The sequence below is a fragment of the Barbus barbus genome (genome assembly GCF_936440315.1).
Source record: "Barbus barbus genome assembly, chromosome: 33".
Classification (NCBI taxonomy): Eukaryota; Metazoa; Chordata; class Actinopteri; order Cypriniformes; family Cyprinidae; genus Barbus; species Barbus barbus.
Window position 1 is genome coordinate 10979998 of NC_136761.1, and position 17216 is coordinate 10997213.

General features: G+C 36.3%; 2 protein-coding genes across 3 annotated transcripts; one reads left to right on the forward strand and one right to left on the reverse strand.

The window, feature by feature from the left end:
- Positions 1 to 816: 816 nt before the first annotated feature.
- LOC306852834 (uncharacterized protein) lies at positions 817 to 5614 on the reverse strand. 2 transcript variants are annotated; one of them, XM_079389935.1, is made up of 5 exons: positions 5368 to 5445; positions 4673 to 4863; positions 4067 to 4208; positions 3780 to 3904; positions 817 to 2437 (listed from the first exon to the last, which is right to left on the reverse strand). In XM_079389935.1, exons 2-5 carry the CDS (start codon positions 4835 to 4837, stop codon positions 2108 to 2110), a joined length of 762 nt encoding a protein of 253 aa, XP_079246061.1. In that variant the 5' UTR covers positions 4838 to 4863; positions 5368 to 5445; the 3' UTR covers positions 817 to 2107. The 2 variants fall into 2 exon arrangements, with proteins under 2 accessions (XP_079246061.1, XP_079246060.1); XM_079389934.1 differs by having other exon boundaries at positions 4673 to 5614.
- A 3581-nt stretch (positions 5615 to 9195) lies between these two features.
- Positions 9196 to 16692, forward strand: LOC306853227 (transforming growth factor beta-2 proprotein-like). Its single transcript, XM_079390480.1, has 7 exons — positions 9196 to 11008; positions 12544 to 12707; positions 12905 to 13037; positions 13152 to 13262; positions 13989 to 14166; positions 15368 to 15518; positions 15994 to 16692. The coding sequence occupies exons 1-7, from the start codon at positions 10660 to 10662 to the stop codon at positions 16150 to 16152; spliced, it is 1245 nt and encodes a 414-aa protein (XP_079246606.1). The 5' UTR covers positions 9196 to 10659; the 3' UTR covers positions 16153 to 16692.
- Positions 16693 to 17216: the final 524 nt, after the last annotated feature.

A 17216-nucleotide genomic window follows, 5' to 3' on the forward strand; every position in this document is an offset into this window, starting at 1 on the left:
GACTGTATATATATATATATATATATATATATATATAGTGCTGTCAATCGATTAAAAATTTTTACTAATTAATCACACATTTTTCTGAAATTAATCGCGATTAATCCCACCTAATATTAAAGTTTTTAAATATACTTTTATATTGCAATAATTTCACATTCAATCTCCAAATTAATGTACAAACAACATAACGACAGTATATTTTTAATATTTGTTGAATGGCATCTTTATTTTTATGACTGGCGGCCAGTATCACTGATACCAATTAATACTGATTTCCCTATAAAAATGTTTCCCACTAATATTTAACCATTGACTATAGCCATTCAACTTTACATTATAATTAAGAGAAATCAATTTGAACATGTATTAGACTTTAAAAATAGCATAATTTAAGTGAACTTAAAACAATCTTCACATAAACACATTGTAATAAATGTCATATTTATGTACCTGTGCCCCTCAGCAGAAATCAACAGAAATTGAATAAAGTTATCAAACACTAAATTCTAAACTAAATACAGATGAATCCTTAAAACTATTAAAGTTATTGATTTCTTCTTTTTTCTTACACTCTTAAAACAGATGTGTTAAAAACAACACAACCTGTGTTATATCTTAACACACCCGTGTGTCTAGTTAAGGACAACACATTTTGTGTTACTTTTAACTCAACCAGTGTGTTATTCTTCTTTACACATTCAGTGTGTTAAAATATTTAACACACTAATGTGTCATTGATAACACAATTTGTGTCATATGTGCTATTTTTTACCAGTTACAATGAATGCAATACAAAAAACAACTTTTTTCTTTCAAATATATACATATTTATTAAAACTTCACTTCTGAATTTTCACAAAGGCAATATTCACATGTCATTTGAATTTCATAAAGATTTTTAAACAATTTTATATCTTGGATTTACAAACAGGTTTTCTTTGTTAGAAATCATGTGAAGTGGTTTTACATCAGCAGCATTGCTTAAATTAATGACTTTATATTCATTTGTTCTTTGGACAGCATATGCATACAAGTGTGGGTGAAAATACAGTTGAGATAGAACTAAGAAAAACTACAACCCTTTCTTTTTCACATTGTGGAACTGTGTAAAACGTCACCAAAGAGACGCTCTTCTCTTAAGTCACGGTTTAAAGCAATTACACAACCAGTTTGAAAAGTCTGACCGAACGCATTAACAGAGTGAGAAACGAGAACAGTGCTACATGTGTCAAGTTCATAGCCAAAGCTTGAGGATATCTGCTGTACAATTTGTGATTTCTAAAATGTGAGCCATCACAGTAATCACGCAATTTGTCGTCACTTTCGGTTGAATCCACAAAGAGCTTTTGCATTTGTTCATTGTCAAAAAGAAACTTCAGAGTATCAATAATAGATATGTACTGACATGTATCTGCTATTAACACTTGAGTTAATGTACCTTGCTTTCTTGCAGTATCACCTCTGTTTCCAAGGAAGATTTCTATTGGCTTGATGAAAGAGTGGTTTGCTGCAAAATATTTGGTCATTTTGTAGGGGGTATCAACTTCCTCAAACATATGTCGTCCTCTTTCAAATTCATCCATCAAAGTCTGCAATTCATCACTGGGTATAGAGTAACGATTAAGCAGAGATGTGGTTTTCTCTTGCAAACAGTCCAGGGTTTCGCAGAGCAGTTCTTTTGTGCATGTGATGCTTCTTTGCACATCAGTCAGAGTACAATTTGAAGAGGAGTACATTTTTGCAACAAATGCTGCTGCACAGCTTTGGTAGTCAGAGGTGCTGCAAGTACTGGAGCCATCAAAATTATTTTCTGGAATATCAACAGCAGCAGAGCAAGATGGAGCTGGAAAGTCCTCACTCGTGCTGGTGTCACGGTCTTGTTCTAAATGTAATGGGTTTGCAACCTGAGCATGCTCTCTATTGAGATGTTTAGTATAAGAATTGAAGTTATGGTATGTTCGTTGGCAATTGTTTTGACTACAAACAATTGTATAATCCTGTCCATCAGAAAGTGCATGGACATGCCTAAGATGAATTATGAGTTTCCGGACGTCTTTTGAAGTTGATTTTTTACACCTTGGACATATGTACATGGTGGTACAATTTAGGATAGTGCTTGAAGCTTCGAAATAAGCTCCACAACTTTGGATCTCTTCCCACCAGAGAAAGGAATGTCATATACATTTTCAAGGAAATTAAAGACCGATGTAAGTTGGACAGGATATTGTACATTGCAAACCCAATACGTTTTGAACAGCTTGTCAATGGCACACGTCAGACTGTTATCGTTGAGTGGAATGGTGACTTTGTCATTCTCGGCCACAATGATGTATTGCGCTGTAGAACTGCGGGCTCCTAAACAGACAATGTGGGGTTGATGGTTTTCCACCATTGTCTGGGAATGATCCAGGAGGCTGGAGATGCTGGTTCCAGCCTGTAAACATAAAAGTACATTTTTTAAAAGCTATTATTAAAACAATTCAAGTGACTGAAGGTTTTCTTAAAGGGATAGTTCAACCAAAAATTTGAATTCTGTCAGTAATTACTCACCCTCATGTCGTTCCAAAACCGTAAGACCTTCTATTATCTTCGGAACACAAATTAAGATATTTTTGATGAAATCTGAGAACTGTCTGACTCTTCATAAACAGCAACAGAAACAAAACTGACACAAAACTGAAATGTTCCCAAATGCAGAAACGTAGAAAGGACATCAGTAAAATTGTCTGTGACATCAGTGATTCATCTGTAATTTTACAAATTCAACAACTTTTTCCTCCTCATTCCATCTGCTGCCTGTATGCCGCCATTGTGAAGAGAGTATCATGACGCATGTACTTGCTTCCGCTTGATGTAAACAAGGCATGCATTTGCTGTCCTCTGCTCATAAACAAAACACGACGAGTGCTTTGTTTACATGGACAGGAAAGCCTGTGCATACGTCGTGATACTCTCTCCAAAACTGCAGCACACCACGGCAGATGATAAAGAGAAGAGTTGTTGAATAAACCTGTTATTTTTGTTTTCTTTGAGCACAAATGTATCATAGCTTCATATCAGCACAACTGAACCCCTGATGTCACATGGACTCTTTTACCTATATCCTACATTTCTGTGCTTGGGAACATTTCAGGTGTGTTGCTGTTTATGGAGGGTCCGAAAGCTTTTGAATTTCATCAAAAATATCTTAATTTGTGTTTGCAAAGTTGAATGAAGGTGTTACGGGTTTGGAACGACATGAGGGTGAATAATTACTGACTAAGTAATAAAACTTTTTTGGATGAACCATCTCTTTAATTCATTTGCATTCATTGAACTGAAGGCCAGGGATATTTTCTTATTTATGTTCAAAAGAAAATAGGAATGCACAATATTATCACTTCACTGTTTTGTATCACTGCATTTCATTTGAGAATGCACATACAGAATGATGTGTTTAGTGTGATAGCGTGCAGTGACAACAGCAGCAACAGCCTCCCTTTGGTACTAATGTTCATTCGGTAAGGCGTTTTTTTTGTTTGTTTAGTGGCCGCTGTTGGTCTATTTATAACAAAATAAAAAGTAAAATGCACAAATAACCTTAAGATACTTAGCCAAAGTGAGCTAAAAAATACTGACAAAAACCTAATATTGTGCATCCCTAAAAGAAAACAAAATGAAAACAGTATAGTTTTATGTAAATTAGAGAGTCATGTAATTAAGTAACATCACAAAGTGCTTGCACAGAAAACTAACAAACTAAAACATAAACATATTAGGGCAATCAAGCTGCTTACCGGCTTAATGTCCAAGAGGTAAGAAAGGGCTGACTTTGTACTGCATTTGGCCCAACCTTTGCTCCTTCCGGACGCAGTGGGGGGCAGCAGTGTAGTAAGAATTTGAAGAGCTCTGTAACATGACTCTGTAGTATAATAAAAAAAAACACAAAATATAATGGCATTTTTCAAATGGCTGAAATAATGGCAGACTTTGATCTCCAACTTTGCCTTCAGAGAACTAGTAAAACTAATGGTGTCCACTGAAAGAAAAACAACGGTTTGACAGAACAAGCAAAGTAGCCTACCTTCACTCTCATTATCAGTTTGCATGACCAGAGGATCTTTCACTGTGGACATCTTTTGCAACTTCGGAACAATATTTCCTTCCCATTTTCGAAGAAAGAGGTCAGCCTTCCCAGGAAACATTTTTCCAAACTCAGTGTCAAGCTACAACATAGGATACAATACACAATTACAACACTACCGTGTTTTCTCAGTATGTTCACAAATGATCAAATCTAAGTTTATGCAATCATAACAGTAAAAAAAAAACTACTATACTTCAGTTTTATGATTTGAATTAAACTGATTGAAGTAAAATAAATGGTGGAGCTTGATTTCAGTGCACCTTACAATCTCTAGCTTGCAGCAGACTGATGGTTGGAGGGGAGTGGTTAAAGGATGTTTAAAGGACTTTATTTTATACTTTATTTTAATTAAATTGCATAGAATTTTTCATCACAAGATTAGTAATGTGCACTAACAAAGTATATAAAAAAAACATTTTGAATTCATTTGGACTTTAAATGTTAATATTTAGCAGCCTTGTCCCTGTACTGACAAGTCTATTTATACCTAGCTAGAAGAAAAAAAACACAAAACACAAGATGCAAAACACAAGATGTTCTTACCAAGTATGGCATGTCTACAAATCGAGGATATTGTTCAAAAATCTCTTGCACTGTTGGGGACGTGTTTGCAATCCATAACCTGCGATTACTGTATGTTTTCTCCATGCCCAATTTGATGGTATTGAGGTTTTCTGGAGATGGTTTCATCCTTTTGATCACAGTCATCCACTCCTGAGTGGAGTCCTCCTCCCCTTCAGCATATGTTATATCCAAAGTAAAAAAGGCAAAGAAAAACACCAATCTGTTATATACATATACTGATTACACATACATTCATAATGTAAAATGTAGTTAACAAACAGTGTTATAATGAATATTTATTACAAAAACAGCTAACAAAAGCTAGATAAACCTTCAAGATATAAACCTAAACACATCCTTTTTGAGATAAAGACATGCGAATGTCGAAGTCAATCAAATGTTAAACGTTACAGTAATACATCATAGTATTATTTAAAGACATTTAACAAGACATCAATAGATTATGTTGTTTAATGAAAGAAAGGCGACGGATAGCAGTGAAAGTGATAAGAGTTAGCTGCTAGCTGCTACCGCTTTGTCAAACTCATTAACGACAATCCTGCCATGGCCGCAGCGTTTTATCGGACGTCATATAATTGGCAACAAATCAAGCAAAGAAAAACATAAAACTCGTTAAAAATAAGTTCTCTCCAGAAAGCGAGGAACAAACGTACCAAAATGTAAAGAAATAATAATGTGTGAAGCATTAACTATCTGACGCCGTTTTCGCCCTGTTCAACACCGCCTCTCGTGACTACCGAAAATACCCGTATGAATGACTAGAGGCTGCTAACTAAACGCACATTTGACCGTCTAAAAAATTCACATTAAACATATATATGACAGTTTCTAATAATTAAAAATAATAAATCCAAATACCTGACATGTGCATCCAAGTCACCCATGGATGGAGATAGAGGCGCGAAATTGCTTAACGGCTTGCGGAGTGACGTAGCAGCAATGTGATTGGATGATAGTTAACACATGTTGTGTTGGACACACTGTGTTGTTTCTCTCTTTCTCTCTCTCTCTCTCTTTTACACATGATCAACTTAAAATTACACAAAATGTGTTAAAATAGCCATAACACAAAAAATGTGTTATTAATTAACACATCCTTTTTGAGAGTGTATATTCCTGATTAACAGACATCACAGCTGGTTATTAGGTTGTTTTGGCTGCTATATTTTTAAGAGCTGCATGTGACGCATCTTATTTTTTCTCAACTCTACCTTTTCTGACCCATTTCAGTGTCTTCTAATGAGCTGACGAGTTGAATCGGGTGTTGATGAGGATCCTCCAGGGCGGTTTTGAAAACCATTTCAGAGACATGTTCTTAATGTAACTCATATATAACATATTACATGCACGCAGTTTTATGGCAGCTTTAATCGCCTTTTTGGTAACTTCAGGACTTAACTGAACACATTGCATGCTCGTAGTTTGTTTCGCGATTTGATATGAAATGATACAGGCTATGCGCGCGCCGGCACCTTTGTGCGTGTATTGAAGAGCACGCGCTGCGAGCACAGGACCATTTCTGCGCTCTCGCCTGACGCTGAAGCGCTGTTTGATGCGCTCGTAACGACGTTCTGCGACTGAATAAATTCAGAAAAAAGAGACAGAATTAGCAGTTATGAGTGGGGTGGCCAACCCTAGGCCCCGCCCCTGCGTTAACGGTGTTAAATCATTTTAACGTGTTAAACTGAAAAAATTAATCGCCTGCGTTAACGCTCTAATTTTGACAGCATATACATATACATAAGCAAACAATAAGAAATACATAAAAAACAATAAAAGGTGTGTGTGTGTGTGTGTGTGTATATATATATATATATATATATATATATATATATATATATATAAGGTGTGAGTGTGTGTGCATGTGTATATATACACACCTTTTTTTGTTTTTTATTACTGTTTAGTGTGTATGTGTGTGTGTGTGTGTATATATATACATACACACACCTTTTATTGTTTTTTTATTACTATTTAGGTTCATTAATTTTATTTTTAGTTCAGTTTTAGTTTTTATTCTGAGTTAGTAATTTCAATTCTTTAACTAACTTAACATATTTAAAGGTATAGTTCACCCAAAAATGAAAATTTTATGTTCATCTGCTTACCCCCAGGGCATCCAAGATGTAGGTGACTTTGTTTCTTCAGTAGAACAGAAATGAATATTTTTAACTCAAACCTTTGCAGTCTGTCAGTAATATAATGGCAGTCAATGGGACCTACGGCATTGCGAGTAAAAAAAAAAAAAAAACATACACAGACAAAACCAAATTAAACCCTGCGGCTCGTGACGATACATTGAGGTCTAAAGACGCGAAAAGGTCTAAAGATCTACTATGCCAGATCACATTGACGCATCATGCACCGGATGTTGTGAACGCGCTCAGGACAGTTGGACATTGCGGTGGATCAGAGGTAAAAAAAATGATATAAATACTGTTCAGTTTCTTGCACAGACTGATTGTTTCGTGTCTTTAGACCTCAATCTATCGTCACGAGCCGCAGGGTTTAATTTGGCTTTGTCTGTGTATGTTTTTTTTACTCTCAAAGCCGTGGGTCCCATTGATTGCCATTATATGACTGACAGACTGCAATGGTTTGAGTTAAAAAAAATCTTCGTTTGTGTTCTAAGAAACAAAGTCACATACATTTTGGATGCCCTAGGGGTAAGCAGCAGATGAACATCAAATTTTCATTTTTGGGTAAACTATCCCTTTAAAACTTATTAACTAGTTGTCAAGTTAACATTTAGTCAGTTTTTAAATCTAATAATTTTATTTCAGCTATATTTAATTAACAATAAGGTTTTTAATAGTTTTGTTTACAATAATACCCCAGTACCTAAAGTCATGAACCTGCTGTAGTCTCATTATGTTTGTCTTCCTGTAGTCAGTGCTCTTGTCTGAGATTATCTAGGTCAGCTGTAGTAGGTTCTTGAACAAACTCTGCCAAGGACTTATTCATATCACACAGAAACCTCTGAGAGCAAGATGACGTGGCAAGGCAGCGACTATACTTAGCTTGAGGGAGGTTAAAAGAAAAAAACGGGATAAACTGTTTTCAAGCTCTCTATTTTTAAATCTTATATTGCAATACCGCTCCTTTCATCCGCGCTCGAGGCTCCGCATCCATGTCAAGATTATTCCACATTTTCTCCGATTCAGAACCAGAGATCAAACGCTGAATTCATGTTTAAACAAGAAAATAGCCGTTCTTTGGAAATGGTATCTGCCCTTGAAAAATTCCAGTCCTCTGGTGTCTCTTTTTGGTTGCTAATATCTCATTTCTTCAAGGCTTTTGGTGTCGTATACCTTCTGCCTTCTCTTGAAGTTCAATTACAGTCCTCTTGGCCAAACTATAATGATGTCATAATGGAGAGGTGGAGAGAGCAGCTATAAAGCTGTTTTTGAAAGATTAACGATCATGTAGATGGTGAGCTGTAATTAACAATGAGAGGAAAGATAGGGAGTGGAAAGACAGTAAGGAAGGGTGTACAAAATGAAAGGATGGGAAAGTTTAGATTGAGGCCTTGGATATCTATCATTTCTCTTCAGGAAACAAAATGGAAGGTGAAATTAATATCCAGTAAATCTATTTTAAATGTGTCCAGTGGGTCTTTTTTCTTAAACGGGTCTGTTAAATGCATGAGGGAAATATTGGATTAGAAAAGATCATTGTCTTATTTCCAAGGTAAACAAATTAAGAAACAGTCAGTCAGTAACTTCAGCCTGCTGTGGTGGATATTTGACTGTTTGTAAAGATTTTTGTTAAATATCAGGCTGCTGCTTGGAAACACGGTTGCCAAGGAAAGATTCCAAAAAAGTGTCACCGTTGTTATGCAATGATGCCATCTGGAAAAGTCTATGAGAAATACTAATATTTCACAGGAAAACTGCTAAATACACTTCTGCAGCTTTGTTCTGGTGACTTTTTACGATAACACAACCAAATTATTGTATAATGCTTAACAAAGCTTCTATTAAGATTAACAAATGCATTAAAATATAATTCATATAAATAAACAAAAATAACATCTTTTCTATGATGAACATGTTTTGCATAAAGTATCTGATTAAAAGGCTGACTAAAATTTTTGCCAACCAAATCAAAGTCAGTTTGGCATAACCAACATGCACTGAAATGGGAATTCATTATATTTATGAAAATGTTAAATTGATAATACAGTTGAAAGATGATAAAGTTGTACACAACTTAACTGTATTCAATTCATCTGCAAAATATTCAAACTTTTCACTGAATGTTTAGACCCATTGACTTGAATCATTAAATCAAATGTTTATTATATTTCTAAGAACTTGACATGTTCAAAATTAAATTTCCAAAAGATTTCTCCTTTTTATTATTGTAGACATATTTAGTCCTTGTAGTTTTCTATGCTTCTCTTGTCCTTCCTTCTCCCTCTCTCTCACTCTCTCCCTCCCTCCCTTTCTCCCACACACAGCTGCTGTATGTTTTTTTTTTCTTCCTTTCAAACTTCAGAAAACTTTAGGGACTTGTTTTGTTGAAGAGATGTGTTTGGTAGCTCTGAAAGCCAAAGAGGTTTGTGTTTTTAATTATAGCAGAGTAGTTAAGTTCACACCTTCAAAGACTTTCTTTGACGTCTGATATTTTTGTTGACGGTCTTGTCGTTTTTTTCCCCCTTTCTCCTTTTAAATGGATTACTCTTCGCAAAAGATGTATTCTGGTAGGCCAAGCCTAGACTAGCATTTTTTCATTTTGTTTATATTAAATCCAGTTCAACTCTATGCTGGAGACAGTCAGTCTTTGTCATGGGATAATTTTATTTTCCTAAAGCAACTTCAAGGGCTTGATTGAACATTTGCATGGCAGGTCTGCATCTTGACTCGAGGCTGTAAGAAAAGAGAATAAAATCTGACCTGATCTCTTATAGCTATCATGGGAAATGAGCTGGAGAGTCACTTTAAAAGAAAGTACTAGCGGTCCTCACAAAAGCTCCAAGAGAAACCACAAGAATTCAAAGCAGCACTTGGAGTTTCTCTCTGAATCATTGGATACCAGACGAGCATGAGGAACTGTTCCATTTATTACCTTACCGGTAAATACTTAAAACCCAGGGACGCATGATGGAAAGGCTGTGTTTATAGATTCCATACGGATTCATATTATTGTGATGGTCTGTAATAATGGACTCTTGTATTACGCTTGTCATCACAACATGCAAAGAAATCTGGCCAATATTTAACATTTGTTTTACCTTTAGTAGCTCATGCAGGGTGTGAATTAAGGAGGGTTTTTAGCTTGGGATTGAACCATAAAAAAGTCCAAACTAACAGTTGGGGGTCTTAGAAAGTGCTTATACTGAACTGGTAAAGTTCAACATATTACATAAATTTCCAAAAAAACCTTTACAAACATTTAAGTGTTCCCAACGCTGTAACGCTCACGAACAGAAAAACAAAGCATAAAACTAGGTAGGCTACTTGTTTCGCACTTTATTGTATATTTATTTTACAAATAGATTATAAAACAAAAAGTATTTAAGACGGTTGTCGTTTTGCTAACCGTTAGGGACGCAAAAATATGTTACATGAGACGTACCTTAAACGTTTGCGCCTCAAAAATTACCTTAAAACTGATCTCCTTTAAGTTACTTGGAATTCACACATCGAGCTCAGCTAATGTCCTCTGCGCAGTCTTCTTTCTTGATTTTTTTTTAACCCCAAATAGACTAGACGAGTACATAAATGACATGTCAGGCAGTGTATGAGGAGGTAAAAGCTCCTATCTGACAGCACAGCGGCTCATTCACCTGGTGAACACAGAGCGCCAGCAGTGCAGCCTACGCACTTTGGGTTTGTCCCATTGCTAGAGACGCGCTCAGTGCGCGCCCTCCCCGAGGACATCCAGCGGACCGGGCGTTATAGAGGAGCGCATCCGAGCATAATAGCATCTGTCAATCAACCATGTGGTTCATCAATCTAACTTTGCTCGTTCTCAAACTGTCTGTGTCTGCGGAGGGATTCTCCACGTGTCAGTCCTACAACTTGGACGACCACAAATCGAAAAGGATCGAGGCGGTGCGCGGACAGATTTTGAGCAAGCTGCGCATCCGGAGTCCTCCGAATCCCGAGTCCAGCCCGCCACAGGAGTCGGTACCGGTGGAGGTGATGTTACTTTACAACAGCACGAAAGAGCTGCTGAAGGAGCGCGCGCGCCAGGCCGAAGCCGCGTGCGAGCGGGAGAGCAGCGAAGAGGACTATTACGCCAAAGAGGTGCAGCGGATCAATATGATGCCACTGCGCACAGATACGAGTGAGTGATATGGAATTTTATCTGATATGGTTGCCCATTCAAAGAATGCATTGTGGTTATGGATGCGTAATTAAACCTAATACTAGTGCACAGTTTAGCTCGCCCATATCCAAATTGGTTGTGCGTGTGGAAAAAAAATAATAATAATTAAAGGAGATTATTGATTATATTGTTTAAAAATATATCTTACAGTGTTAAAGCAATCTCATTCAAGAACATGTCTGGGTTGTTTTTCACCCCCGAAATATTAGGAATTATGTTTTGCTTAATGAAGAAGTAATGAATAAATAAATAAGTGTCAACCGATATATTATCAATATCATATCAGGCATTATTTTTATGCAATATGCAATGAACATGAACAATGAACATATGCAATATGTTCAGTTTTATTTCTGCTTTCTAACACCATAAAAACATGATTCATATTGCCTATAGTATTATTAAATTCTCTTTATAGTAGTATTTATTAGACCAGTATTGCCTTTTTATGACCGATAACCGATATGCATTATTTTCTTTTCTTTTTTTTCTGCTTTTTAACACAATAACAACATGATTCATATTGCATATTGTATTATTAAATTCTATTCCTAGTAGTATTTAGTAGACCAATATTGCCTTATTATGAACAATAACCGATATGCAATATTTTAATTACTGCTTTTTAACACATTACTAACAACCTGATTATTAGATAACTACAATAAAAATATAATGTATGAGCAATTATAATGCTGTTATATTTTAGAAAAATAGTTTTGCAGTCTAAATCGCCGCAAACTTATATTTGTCTTTGTTTTTAATACATTTATTTATTTATTTTGAATAACCTTTTTGGTGCTTTTCTCTAGATAAATAGGTGCCCTAAAAAAAGAAAAGTGTAAGTTATAGTGTATGACTATCAGTATAAAATATCAAACAGATTACTAGTCTGTCTCTTATATTTATTGTTTTGTATTATGGTAAATAATACAACTATAATGCAGTTTTTCTAATCACATATTAAATCGCGTATTGGTGAACTAATAAACTATTGAAAATAATGGCAATCACAAATAAAAGTACATTGTCAGTAGTAGGTCAAATGTGCTTAATTTTCATTATATTAATGCCACAATACAAAGTAGTTGTTGTTACCCTAAAAAAGAAGTCTGCTTCATGCAAAATAATTATTGGTTTTCTTTTGATTTTTGGGTGTAATATGACCAGGACATGCTTCTGTGACATTCCCTTACATACATAGTTTATATACAATAAAAGTATCAGATTCGAAAAATGTACAGTGTTGAAAATATCTCTAAGGCATATTAACACCTATCATATATAGTGTACCTATAATATACAATTTTGTTGCTAATAATAAGGCAGCTTGAGTTCAGTGAGGCCTCTGAGAAGCTGAAAGGGGTTAGTCATTACATCTGCTGCTTTGGCATCAAAGCCAGTTTTATTTCCTTGAGGTTGACCCTCTGAAAACCACGCACAGACCACGGAGTGTAAATAAGGCCAAAGTGAATCCTGCTTTTGTTCCACAGACTCAATCAACCCAGTTCCTCAGAGCCCGTACTTCAGGATAGTGGGCTTCGACGTCACCAACGTGGAGAGAAATTCCAGTACTTTGGTCAAAGCAGAATTTCGCATCTTCAGAGCGCCAAACCCACAGGCGCGCACCACAGAGCAGCGTGTGGAAATATACCAGGTGAGAGAATCGCATGTGGTTTTTCCAGACAAAAGGCTTGGGTCGTTTCAAACATGAGCAGCGAGTGGTGGCAGATGATTCCTCAGGGTTTGATTCCTCACGTATTTTTTCATGCTGTACAGTGCAAGAAATAGACTAGCAGCTGAATGAATAGGTAAGTCAAATAAGCTTGTGTTTTTTTCCCTTCACACCCACAGATTCTTAAATCTGACAGCGTGACAGCACCGTCTCAGAGGTACATCGACTCCAGAACAGTTGAGCCTCGAGCCAAGGGGGCGTGGCTTTCTGTCGACGTCACTGAGACTGTGAAGGAGTGGATGGCGTTCAGAGGTCAGTGAGTTCATCTGGAGGTTTGAACATATATTTACTGCTCAATGAAGCCGAAGAGCAAGTCAAATGAGAAGTACTTCGTTCTCTAAGAAAAATCATCTTTTTCTCCTTTAGAGAGGAATCTCGGACTCAAGATCAGCGTTCACTGTCCCTGCTGTACATTCGTCCCTTCCACAAACAATATCGTCCCTAACAAGAGTGAAGAGTTGGAAGCCAGATTTGCAGGTCATATTCCCATCAATATGAATTTTGAATTAAAACAAGAAAGGCAATCAGGTGGTAGCAAATTAAAATCTTTTAATGAATATGGGCTAAATCATTAAAAAGTCAGTGTTTTGACTTTTAACAGCCTTCCTCACTGTCCAAATCCATTGTGTATGTAACATGTATATTACTTACAATCAATCCAAAAACAGAACATATGGTTAACAATTGAGAATGGCCACAAACATTCAACTCAAACAACAACGACGTAGCATCCTAACACGTCAATAATTAAATGCAGAATTACTTAATTAAAAATATATAATACAAACACAATATATATATATATTTTTTTTTTTTATTATACACAATGCTGCAATAAAATAAATGTTCTGTGCCCCCCCCCCAACAGTTACATTTTAAAAAGTATGAATATAAGACAGCACAAGTGCATTTTTAAGCAAAATATTTAATAAAGAAAATGTAAAACTTTAGAAGACAAGTGCAACACTCAGCTCTACAAAGATAGTTGACTTTAATCCTTTTAAAACAGTGACTTTTTGGCCAACTTCAGTGCCTTCCCTAGTCATCCTAAAGTAAGTTTGAAACAGTAAAAAAATACTGTTCAGAATGAAAACAAAACATGCACTTTCCTAGTTGTCAGATGTTTGTGGAACATTGTTAATGTAATAGGAAACTCATTGCATTATTTGTTATCATTGATATTTTGGATTGATTCTTTCCCAGGCATTGATGACGACCTTATAAAGCAGAACAGAAGACCAGGCATGACTAAAGGACAGATTGAATTCAGCACAAAAACTCCCCATTTGATACTAACCCTGCTGCCCACCGACCGTCTAGACAGTCCTACCAAGAAAAACCGCAAGAAGAGATCAGCAGCAGACACATCAATATGCTCACGGTACAGAGAGAAAGAGTGCTGGAGTGTATGTAGCATGTCTCTGGAATACTTGATTTTTTTACTGAGAATCAGATATTTTTGTATAATCTTAACTGTATGTTCCATGCCAGCACACATTAGAAAAGCTAGATTGCGACAAAATGAATGCTAGTATAAAAACAGATGCAAAAGGGTAGTGTAAATGGCTCTGAAGGATTTCAGTATCACGCTTAATATACAGTATTTTGTTAGGTTACCTTTATTCATATAGCACTTTATTCAATACATACTGTTAATACATACAGTAATAAGCAGGAAAATTCTTCAACAAATATGAGACAAAAGGAGCTCTAATAAGACAATAGTGTCATTATGGAGCTCAAGTCAGTTCAGTGTTGATTCAGTTCAGTTCAATTACTGCGTAAAGTTCATCAATTATAAAACAAGTCCAATTTAGCTATAAGAAGCTCTTCGGAATACAGTAGTGTCATTATTCAGCTCTCATCCAATAGTGTCAGTCATATATCAAACCTTTGAATAGAAGCTCAGGTGTCCCCAGTTAAAACAAAAACATTGCATGAAAAACCAATCAGGAACCAACAGAGACACTCAGCACTGGATGAGACTGATCGTAATGCGTGTACATGTAAAATAGTAGTCTTGATTATATTGCATCACACACCCACAGAACACATGCAGCGACTCGCCCAGGGAGTGTCATGTCTGATATGCAGTCTGGATCTTGTCTGTCCTGGGAGTACATGCTTTTTTAAATTGTATTTGTTGTGTGGAGTGGTTCCTCTGTGCTAAGCAACATAGAAATGGTCACATTTAAGTCAAATCTGAATTTGTTGCTGGAGTCAAAACTGGACAGCAATTATTTAAGGGTTAGACCACCCAAAAATGAAAATTCTCTCATTATTTGCTCACATAATTTACAGAGTTTTTTCTTCCATGGAGCACTAAGGGTGAATTATGTATTACTTTTTTTTTTTTTAAGAATATAAGAATATAGAGTTGTTATTGTTAACTGAAACTAATTGTTAACTGAAATCAAGGTTAAATAAAACAAAATATAAATATTAGATCTATAACTGGAAATAAAATATATAAATAAAACTATATATCCAGTCTGTTGCTCCTATAAAAACACTCATTTGTAGGTATATTACTTTTTAAACACAGCACAGTGCATTGCAACCAATCATTTTCCCTCCTCCAGGACTGATCAGGACTGCTGTCTGAGGTCTCTGTATATCGATTTTCGTCGGGACTTGAACTGGAAGTGGATCCACGAGCCAAAAGGGTACAAAGCTAATTTCTGTGCGGGGGACTGTCCTTACCTATGGAGCGCAGACAACCACTACAACTTGGTAAATATTAATCAGACTGAACATGTTTGAAGGTTGGATCAGAACTGCCAGCTCAAAGATTACACCGCCCTGCATCATCAGTGCTGGTTTCTTACTAAATTAGGGTTGCTGATTACAAAAATAGTGTCTGTTTTGCTTCAGCACATCGCACTTTCTCACATAATCTGATATGCGTTTTGTCGCATGTTTGCAGTCAGCAATCATTTGTAAGGTGAATAAGTCTTCTATTATACCATAATCGCCAGAAAAACTGCAACAAAGACATGATTCCTTTCTTCCTCTAAACTAGATTACAATTCTCTGCCCATTTTCACATGTACGATTCTCGATACTTCTCTTTGTCAGTAAAACTGAAAGGCATTGACATTTGAATGCTTGTATGTGCAGTTTTGGAGAGAGTTCACTTTAAAATGTTGCATTTAGATGTTGTTTTTTGTGTCTGCTTACAGTGTTTCTCTGTCTGTCCTTCTTTTAGATTCTCCCACTGTATAATAAAATGAATCCAGAAGCATCAGCAGCTCCGTGTTGTGTTCCTCAGGACCTGGAGCCCCTCACCATTGTTTATTTCCTAGGCCGAACCCCCCGTGTGGAACAGCTCTCCAACATGGTGGTCCGGTCCTGCAAGTGCCGTTGATGCAGTGGAGAGAGAAAACAGGTGGATCAGAGGAGATGAACGGCATCTTAAAGGGATACTACACCCAAAAAATGAAAATTGTCCTCATTTACTCACCCTCATGTTGTTCCAAAATTGTATGCATTTCTTTCTTCTGACAAACACCAAATATTCTTAAGAATTTTGGGAACCAAAGCATCGACTTCCATGTGACTTTTATGGTCTACAGAAGAAGGAAATGAATCTTTATTTTTGAGTGAACTATAGCTATAAACTTGTGGTATGAGGAATAGCGTATAATCATACATCAAGTATCTTCAATACAGGAGCGATAACCGTCTCCTGCATTGGTAATAGTCTAATAAATAAGCTTTTTTGACTAATATCTCCTCGCATTTTCAGTATCGCAACAGTGACACACAAAATACACGCCAGCAGTACATCGTTTTTAGATTTTGTACGAAGTTTACTGTAGATCAGTTTATATTTTTGCAAGTGTAAATAGTTTTTGGTGATGTTTATATGTGTTTATTTGCTAAATACAATAAATTTTGATTAGATAATATTTTGTGGCCTTTTTATTCTTTTCGTCACATTGATAGAAGTTTCTCGGAGTAGATTATTGGCTGTGGCTTATATTTATTCAGTATACGGCCCAGCGAGTGGCCTACTCTCAAGGTTTCCTTTTTTTCTTCAAACGATAATTGTGTGGTTTGCACTCGCTGAAAATGCAGATTTGACTAGTGGACTCAACCTGCCAGTTGTGGCTCGAGGTTAGAAAATCTCCGACGTAAACAGGATGTGAACAATTTCCAGACACCGACCACTCACAGAACGCCAAATTTAAACACTTGGGGTTCAGGGTTTGTGGTGACATGGCAGAAAGAATAGTGGGCGAAAAGCGGGCCGACCCACCAAGTCGAAATTGCCTGTAGGTCACGTTTCAAACGCACCATGTGATGGCTTTGATTTGTATAATCTGGCAGTGCTATCCACACCCTATAATGCTGAGCGATATAATTTCGTCTGATCTGTGGGAAGTTGGAAGGAATGTTGACTTGGCCTACATATCGCCTGTTTGTTTT